Source organism: Odocoileus virginianus, chromosome 27 (genome assembly GCF_023699985.2).
Source record: "Odocoileus virginianus isolate 20LAN1187 ecotype Illinois chromosome 27, Ovbor_1.2, whole genome shotgun sequence".
Taxonomy (NCBI): domain Eukaryota; kingdom Metazoa; phylum Chordata; class Mammalia; order Artiodactyla; family Cervidae; genus Odocoileus; species Odocoileus virginianus.
In genome coordinates this window covers 43,167,822-43,177,510 of record NC_069700.1, presented here as the reverse complement: position 1 = coordinate 43,177,510, position 9,689 = coordinate 43,167,822, and the positions used below count along the sequence as shown (strand labels likewise).

The following is a 9,689-nucleotide window of genomic DNA, read 5'->3' as shown; positions in this document are numbered from 1 at the left end:
CAATCAAGTACATATCTTCCCAAGGTTTTCTGCTAGTCACAAGGAGCTGATCTCACCATGAAAGGGTTTAATGCTTTTCTACATATGAGAAAATGAAGCAATCCAAAGGACTGGAAAAGGTCAGTTTTCATTCCAATCCCTAAGAAGGGCAATGCTAAAGAATATTTAAACTACTGTACAGTTGTACTCATTTCACATGCTAGCAAAATTATGCTCAAAATTCTTCAAGCTAGGAGTCAGCAGTATGTGAACTGAGAACTTCCAGATGTACAAGCTGGGTTTAGAGAAGGCAGAGGAACCAGAGATTAAATTGCCAACATTTGTTGGATCACAGAGAAAGCAAGGGAATTCCACAAAAACATCTACTTCTGCTTCATTGACTATGCTAAAGCCTTTGACTGTGTGGATCACAACAAACTGTGGAATAGTCTTAAAGAGATGGGAATACCAGACCATCTTACTTGTCTACTGAAAACCTGTCTGCAGGTCAAGAAGCAACAGGTAGAACCAGACACAGAACTGAGGACTGGTTTAAAATTGGGAAAGGAGTATAATAAGGCTCTACATTGTCACCTTGCTTATTTAACTATATGTAGAATACATCAGGCAAAACCCCAGGCTGGATGAATCACAAGTTGGAATCAAAAGTGCCAGGAGAAATAAATATCAACAACCTCAGATAAGGAGATGATCCCACCTTAATGGCAGAAATGAAGAAGAACTAAAGAGCCTCTTGATGAGGATTTGTTTTTGCTGATTATGTTCTATGAAGCTCTCATGAATTCAGCTCTAATGACTGCACTGTTTGCATGCCTCTTTCAAGAAGTATGGATACTTTGGATATTCCATCAGTTTTTCCTTTTTTGGAAATGTTGTCCTGGACCCTTCTGACATGCTCCCACCTGGTCTGGATTCTTCTGCATCTGGAGCAGAGCCATCCTCCTAGGATCTCCCTCCACCACCACCTGGGCAGCACTTTAAAGTGCTGTGGATACTGCATAGTACAGGGAAATTTACCCAGCACTCTCTAATGGTGTATATGGGGAAAGAATCTAAAAAAGCCTGAATATATTTATATGTGATTCACTGTACTGTCCAGCAGAAAGTGACACAGCATTGTAAATCAATTACACTCCAATGAAAACAAAACAAAACAAACAAGTAAGCAAGCAGATCTCTACCCTGGATGTCTTTTATTAGTCACTTGTTCTTTCAGTCAAACCCGAGTGCCTACATTGTACCAGATCAAGTTCCAGTTCCAGATCTTTGCTCTAACAATTGAAATTTGACATTCTTGTCCATCCCTCTCTCCCCCTCACCTGATTAGGAGCATTTCCAGATTAGGAAAATTCCACACTGAATCTTGGTAGGAGGCAGAGACCACCTTCCTCCATTAAAGAAGAAAACCCACTTTCCCAAATATTCTTGCCAAAGCACACAGCATGATGCTGAGATCTCACCACTCAGGTGACCACATGTCAGACTCTACTCAGGCCGTTGTGACAGAGAGAAGCTGAAACTATGCAGGATGCATCTGACAAGGGTGTCGAGAGTGGCAGTCGCACCACATCCAGTTGTCAGGAGCCTCAGTGATAGCTGTCCTCAGCGCGGGGTCCACGTCCAGCATGAGGGGCTCACTGTGTGAGCAGTGACACTGTGCCCCAGCAGGAGCGAAAGTTCCATTGTGGGACCTGGCCTGGAGTGGACACTGTGGATCCTGTTCCCATGGAGCCATATATATATAGTACTGTATGTCTAACTTAATTTGGATCCCATTGTTAGCTCCAAGAATGAGTGAGGAGAACTCAACCTGGAGAATAATTTCAGAGAGCAAGGATTTCATTACACTGAACTCTGAACCACTGCCTAAGTCTTCAGGTGGAATAAGAACAACATTATTTCTCAACATCACACCTCATAATTGACAATATGAACTGTCAATATAAATTCCCTTTTCTTTCTGAAGAAAAAAACCGCTTTTAAATGTGGATTTAACACCCCTCTCTGGCCACTCGCTCTCATATACCTCAGGGGTTCCCAAATTGGCTGATCGTCAGAATTGCTTGTGGGGCTTTTCCGAAATGCTCTGTCTCTCCCCAGAACCACCTTCTCAGAGTATTAGGATAAGACCAAGGGATTGCTTATTTAACAACCTCTGTGTGTGAGGCTGATACACAGCATGTGGGAATCCTGGTCTACGTACTTTCTTGCTACTAAAAGTGTGATCTGAAGACCAGCAGCATCAGCACCAACCTTATTACAAATACAGATTCTCAGGCTCTACTCCGACTGTCTAGATTTAATGAGGGTCCAGGGAGCACCAGCATCCCCACCCTGGACCCCGCACTAATCCTACAGGCTCCTCTACTGCATCGCTCACCCTTCACCTCCTGATTTTGCACAGCAGTTAGACTGACGCTCCTAGCGAGCAGTCACACCAGGTCATCTTCTATTCAAACCATCTTATGAGTCCACATCTTTCACAGACACCAGACACCTTCCAATATGCTGGAGGCACACATGATCTGGCCAGACACTGGATCTCATCTCAATTCCTCGTTCCTCCACCCACACCTGCCTCCTGGCTCTTCCTTGATCACAGACACTCTCCTGCCCTCCTGCATTTGCACTGGCGTCTCCTCTGCCTGGAGAGAACTTCCCCCAGACATCCTAGTGGACATTCTCTAACGTCCTTCACATCTTTACTCCGATATCATCTCCTCAACGAGGCCTACACTGACCAACTTAGTAAAACAGCCACATTCCCTGTACCCACACACTTCTACTCTCGGTAACCTTCCTCAGAGCACTTGCCAGTCTCTAGGCAGACACTTTCCTCACTTATAGGCTCACTCTGCCCCATCTCACCAGAACATAGGGCACGAGGCCAACAAAGTGTGTCTGTTGTTAGTTCACTGAGGTTTCCCAGATGCAAATATAGAGCGTCATCTATTTGGCACACAACAAATATCAGATGAAGGAATGATGAGTGTAGATGCCTCTGTATTCTATATTTATTAATGTGAACTCAGGCCACTTGCTCTCTCACGGCAGCTACAGTACATTATCCATTCACACTGACATCCGTGCTGCCTGTACTTCCCCCACAAGATCTGATCACCCCTCCCTCTCACATCCACCAGTCTGCACTCTACACATAATGATATTTTCTCTTCAGAAAAGAATCGAGGCTGTGACTATTAGGTACCGCTTTTTAAATCCCAGAGTTTGGATTGGAAGAGGTTGGCAGTCTCCCCACCTCTTCATCTTATGCTAATAGGAGCACAGACACATTCAGATGCAGCTTCAGAAAGAGGAGTCCGGGGATCTGACGTCACAAAGTGGGACAGAGCATCACTCAGTCCCCACAAGGCAGCTGTCTCACACTGTGAGAGAAAAGAATCAGGAACCAGTTCAGGTCAGTCATGTAAGGGCTCACATTCTCCACAGCCCCCCACATGCTCACATGTCCCACTCAAAGATCCCCGCCACCCAGTGTGTCCCCTCTGCTCCAACTCCTCTCCCAACCTAGACTCTTGAGGGTCTCACCTTTAGGAACTGTGAGAGACACATCAGAACCCTGGGCACCGTCACTACCTGGGGAAGAACAAGACCAGGATGTGGTCAGAACCCACAGGAGAGAAACTAGAGAAGGCACTTTGAGGAGAGTGAGCCCCCCATGGCCTCCTGTGTAGACCGTCACAGGGTTTCAGGAATAACACTCCCTCTGTACTTACTTGCAGTCTGGGTGTAGCCCCCTCCGTTTTCACCTGTGAGAAGAAAGTATCACGTGAGAGACCATGGAGCAGACTGAGTCATGAGATCTAGAGGAACTCCCTAGTCTGGACGACAAAGAACTTTTCAGAACTGTGACCAAAAATCCAGGATAGGCTCAGGAACATGAAGGAAGGAGACGTGAGGGGACTGGACCACCTGCCTTCCTGGAGGTCTGTCCTCAGCAGGCACATTCCCTTCTGACCTTCAAATGCTGAGAAACAGGCTCCCAAATGGAATTATGAAGATGAAAAATTTGTCTTTCATTTTCACATGTATTTTACAAAAGGGCCAGTCTTAGCATCACCTCAGATTCCACAAGTGTGTGGAGGGTACTTTCCAGAAAGGAGGCAGACAAACTTCCATCGGGCCAGAAACCCACCCAGTGAGACAAGAAAACTCAGATCCCTCCCTCCTTTCTCTACCTGAGCGCTTCTTCCTCCAAATCACAGCTCCAGTCACCACAGCTCCATTGACCATGAGAACCAGGCCAACAATGATGCCCATGATGAGGACAGAGGGCTGAGGAGGTTCTATGGAAGAAAAGGAAGGGCCCAGACTTCAGGCTTCAGTTCTGACCTTGCTGATGGTGTCCAGAAGGGTTCCTGCTTTATCTGAGAGGAAGCTCTATTCCTACCCCCTCCTTACCCCATCTCAGGGTGAGGGGCTCCTGAAACCCCTCATGCTGTACATGGCACGTGTATCTCAGCTCCTCTCCAGAAGGTACCACCAGGGCTGCCCACTTCTGGAAGGTTCCATCCCCTGAAGGCCTGGTCTCCACAAGCTCCATGTCCTGAGTCTGGTCCTCCCCGTCATGCTGCCAGGTCAGTGAGATCTCCTCAGGGTAGAAGCCCAGGGCCCAGCACCTCAAGGTGACCTCACGGTCAGAGATGGGGTGATGAGTCACACGTGTCTTTGGAGGGTCTGAAGAGGAAGAATCAGAAAATTCACACTCCATGGGCCACTGAAACAGAACCACGTGACCATACTGAGAACAGGTGAGATACTGGGTTTGAAAAGAAGCAGCACAGACACCAGACACCAGCCTGGAATCTGTGGTCTGGGCAAAACTCCTAGTTCTTGGAAAGTTCTGGAGTCAAGGTGAGTGCCAAGGTAGGAGACTCCATGTAAGAGGAAAATACAGAGTAATGGTCCTGATTTGGGTGGAGGCTGAATGTCTCAGAAAAGCTGGAGTCTGGCCTCCTAAGATGGTCTCAGGGCGAGAACAGGCCTTGAGAGAGAAAGTCATGGTTCACAAGATGGCAGTCAGGGTCAAAGGGCACCGCTGACCAGTTATTTCAGGGATGTTTTTCTGATTCTCCAGAAACACTGATGCTTTAACTGTCCTTCAGAAGTGGGGCCACTGGTGTGTCACTGTCTTCTACAGAATATGAAAACATGGGGAGACTCCCCCCTCTCCAGACAAGAAGTTGGGGCGGTGTTCCCAGAAGGACCCCATTTTCCTCTCCTCGTGGAAAGCTGGCTCCAGCCTGAGAGGAGATCAGGGAGGCCCCGTGCCCCTCGTACCTGCGCGCAGCAGCGTGTCCTTCCCGTTCTCCAGGTGTCTGCGGAGCCACTGCACGCACTTGACCTCCGTTGGTCAAGTTCCGTTGGAACAGCCTCACCGGAGATTTCCCACTTGCGCTTGGTGATCTGAGCCACCGTGTCCGCCGCGGTCCAGGAGCGCAGGTCTTCGTTCAGGGCGAGGTAATCCGCACCATCATATGCGTTCTGCCAGATCCCACGGAGGAGGCGCCCGTCCGGCCCCACGTCGCAGCCAAACACCCACTGGAGGGTGTGAGACCCTGACCCGCCCCGACCACCCGCGGTGATTAAACCCAAACTGAAGATGAAACCGGGTCAAGTCCCCGCCCCGCCCCCGCCTACTCCCGAATGGGGGGGGGGGGCGGTGAGGGTCCCGCAATGTCGGGGTGACCCTCGGACCCAGAGATTCGGGGCGACCCCAGCCAGTCCCTGGGGATGGGGGTCGTGACCTGGACCCGGGTCCGCGTCGCTCACCGGCCTCAGCTCTGGTTGTAGAAACCGGGCAGGGTGTTCAAGCCTGATCGCAATCTCTGTTGAGCTTTCTTGGCATCTCCTGTAATCTCTTCCCAGTATTCCGGCCCCTCCTGCTCCATCCACGACGCCCGCGGCTCCATCCTCGGATTCGGGGCGTCGCTGTCGAACCGCGCGAACTGCGTGTAGTTCACGTAGCCGACGGCAAAGAAACGGGGCTCCCCGAGGCCGGGCCGGGACACGCTGGTGCAGAAATAGTTCAGGGAGTGGGAGCCTGGGGGCGGGGAGGGGTGAGACCCGGCCCGGCATTCCTCCTGGCGCGGGTCCCGGGTCAGAGGTGATGGGGCCGGGAGTGGGAGGGGGGGGCTAGGGGCACGTGAGACCGACAAGGTCGGAGAAGGACCGGGACTTCTTGGGGGAGAGAAAAGGGGGCGGGAAGCAGGGGAGGGACAGGACGGGACCAGGTGGGACAGGACGGGTCTGAGCGAGGGGCGCGGGGCGGCTCCTTCCCTGGGGGTCTCCCCCCCACCCCCGATCCCCGGGCTGTCCCCTTGCCCCTCCGCGCAGAGGCCGTTCCCTCCCGACCCCGCACTCACCGGCCCAAGTCTCCGTGAGGACTAGGAACCCCTAGAGGAGCAGGAGGAGGGGTCGCGGCCCCAGGACCCGTATCCTCTGGGTCTGGGGAGAAGCCGAGTCCCGGCGGAGGGTGGGGGTGGGGGGTGGGGTGGGGGGGTACCGGTGGAGACTTTATAACCTGGAACCGCGGGGCCGCTGGTTGGTTTCTAGAAACAAGACACCCAGTGTGAGTGACACGAGCGTCTGGGCAGAAAGGCACAACACAGTTTGCGAAGAGAAAGTGAAACTCGAGGAGACTAGGGATCCTAACACAGACAGCCCCCGCCCCAAACAAGGCCCTTGACTCTGAGACGCTGAGAACGTGAGAACTACACCTAGTACCTGGGACTTTGCCCTGATCTCTCCTCTCCTGCACCGAGAACTCTGCAGTCACACTGTCCCCGAGTCCTGGCCCAGCGACTGTGCAGTCAGATAGTTTCAGAACATTTTGGTCAGGATATTTATACAGTCCTACAAATTAGTGAGGACCCCAAGGATAATTTTGTTTATGTGGTTACTTCTGTCGATATTTTCCATAGTAGAAATAACAGTTTAAAATTTTTTAACTAATTTATTTAGAATAATGTTAATAACCCATGATTTTTATATGAAAAATAACTATTTCTCCAAATAAACTCTATAGTGGGAACAGTGGAAGTTTTTTCATTTTTATATTTTTGCAAGTCTTTTCCTTGTCTGTTTCACTGGATTTTATGTTTGCTTTTGCACTGAATCCGTTATTTTGATTGAAATCTATGAAAATAAAAAGGACCATACATATGTAGGAGTAATATTTTTAATAACCTTTCCTGTTATTTGTGGATGTTTATCTTTGATACAAAACTAAAACTACGCAAGTGATAGTTTCTTAAAAGTTATTTTCTCAGTGGACCTGAAACAATATCACTATTTCCTATTCTGTTATATTAAAATTCATAAGCCTATTTTGCACACTGGATGTCACTTGTACTAATGCAAGATTTTTAAAAAGTAATTCATTGTTTCACTATGTTTTATAGATCTTCCAGTGTCATTCCTTCTTTCAGATAAAAATTGTATTCCATGAAAAAGAGGGTAGTTCAGCTCATACAAATGATTTTCCTTGGGACATGGGGCTTTGGAATGTAGTAGAAATGGTTAATGTATACTTCCCGTGTCATCATAGAAAATAGTTCTTTTTAAGAAAAATAACCATTTATTAGCATTTTGAGATACGACCGCAAGCCTATTATTTTCCTAAAAGAAGCAGCTCATTTTTACAGTAGGGAAACAACAGAACAATTTTGTGCAAGGCATATTTTAAGATTAGAACACCATTTCCTGAGTTTTGCTTCAGCATGAAAAACCTGAGGCCAATATTCACACCATTTTTGTGTGCATAAGTATTGATAGTTTTTAATACTATGAAATAGCAAACCAGGGAAACAGGAGAGCAACCTGTATTAAGTATTAGCAGTCAATAAAGTCTCAAATGATGGTAAGACACTAGATACCAGGTAATCCAGAAAGATTGTTCTAAGGGAAAGAATTGCAAATACAACATTTCTGAAGGAAGCATTAAAAACAGTTAAAGCATATATGCCATTAAAATGTTATATCTCAAATGAGGAAGCTGACATTCAGATTGACACAAAAGAATTCTAGAAAGGAGCATAAGATTCATTAATATTAAATCTCATTAATAACTTTAATGACAAGATTATTAAGAAGAAGTGTCAGGAATATACTGAAGAACTCTACAAAACAGATCTTAAAGACCCATATAACCATGATGGTGTGATCACTGACCTAGAGCCAGACATCCTGGAGGGTGAAGTCAAGTGGGCCTCAGGAAGCACCACTACAAACAAAACTAGTGGAGGTGATGGAATTCCAGCTGAGCTATTTCAAATCTTAAAAGATGATGCTGTTAAAGTGGTACACTCAATATACTGGCAAACTTGGAAACTCAGCAGTGGCCATAGGACTGGAAAAAGCCCATTTGATTCCAGTCCCAAAGAAGGGCTATGCCCTAGTTTGAACAGTCTTCAAACTACTGCACAATTGCACTCATTTGACACACTATCAAGATTATGCTCAAAATTCTCCAAGCTCAGCCTCCTCAGACAGCCATTTTGCTGTTTTGCATTTCTTTTTCTTGGGGATGGTCTTGATCCCTGTCTCCTGTACAATGTGACGAACCTCCATCAGGCACTCTGTCTATCAGATCTAGTCCCTTAAATCTATTTCTCACTTCCACTGTATAGTCATAAGGGATTTGATTTAGGTCATACCTGAATGGCCTGGTGGTTTTCCCCACTTTCTTCAATTTAAGTCTGAATTTGGAAATCAGGAGTTCATGATCTGAGCCACAGTTCACTCCCGGTCTTGTTTTTGCTAACTGTGTAGATCACAACAAACTGTGAAATATTCTTCAAGAGATGGAAATACCAGACCACCTTACCTACCTCCTGCAAAACCTGTATGCAGGTGAGGAAGCAACAGTTAGAACTGGACATGGAACAACAGACTGGTTCCAAATTGGTAAAATAGTACGTCAAGGCTGTATACTGTCACCCTGCTTATTTAACTTCTGTGCAGAGTACATCATGGGAAATGCCAGGCTTGATGAAGCACAAGCTGGAATCAAGATTGCCGGGAGAAATATCAATAACCTCAGACACACAGATGACACCACCATTATGGCAGAAATCAAAGAACTAAAAATCCTTTTGAGGAAGGTGAAAAAGGAGAGTGAATAAATTGGCTTAAAGCTCAACATTCAGAAAACTAAAATCATGGTGTCTGGTCCCATCACTTCAAGGCAAATAGAGGGGGAAACAATGGAAACAGTCAGAGACTTTATTTTCTTATGCTCCAAAAACACTGCAGATGGTGACTGAAGCCATGAAATTAACAGATGCTTGCTCCTTGGAAGAAAACCTATGACCAACCTAGACAGCATATTAAATGCAGAAACATTACTTTGCCAACAAAGGTCCATCTAGTCAAACCTGGTTTTTCCAGTAGTCATGTATGGATGTGAGAGTTGGACTATAAACAAAGCTGAACAACAAAGGAATGACGATTTTGAACTGTGGTGATGCAGAAGACTCTTGAGAGTCCCTTGAATTACAAGATCCAACCAGTCCATCCTAAAGGAAATCAGTCCTGAATATTCATTGGAAGAACTGATGCCCTAAACTGAAGTTCCAATTCTTTGGCCACCTCATTAGAAAAGAGCCAACTCATTAGAAAAAGAGCCAACTCATTAGAAAAGACTCTGCTGCTGGGAAAGATCGAAG

At 46.9% G+C, this 9,689-nt stretch overlaps 1 protein-coding gene and 1 pseudogene across 1 annotated transcript in view; both read right to left on the bottom strand.

Moving 5' to 3' along the window:
• Positions 1-1,176: 1,176 nt before the first annotated feature.
• LOC110146732 (BOLA class I histocompatibility antigen, alpha chain BL3-7-like) overlaps positions 1,177-9,689 on the bottom strand; it is a 39,712-nt gene continuing 31,199 nt past the window's right edge. Inside the window, exon 8 of the mRNA XM_070456809.1 lies at positions 1,177-3,386. Coding sequence (XP_070312910.1) covers positions 3,382-3,386 — 5 coding nt within the window. The 3' untranslated portion in view covers positions 1,177-3,381. The remainder of the gene's footprint in view (positions 3,387-9,689) is intronic.
• LOC110123704 (BOLA class I histocompatibility antigen, alpha chain BL3-6-like) lies at positions 3,397-8,592 on the bottom strand (annotated as a pseudogene).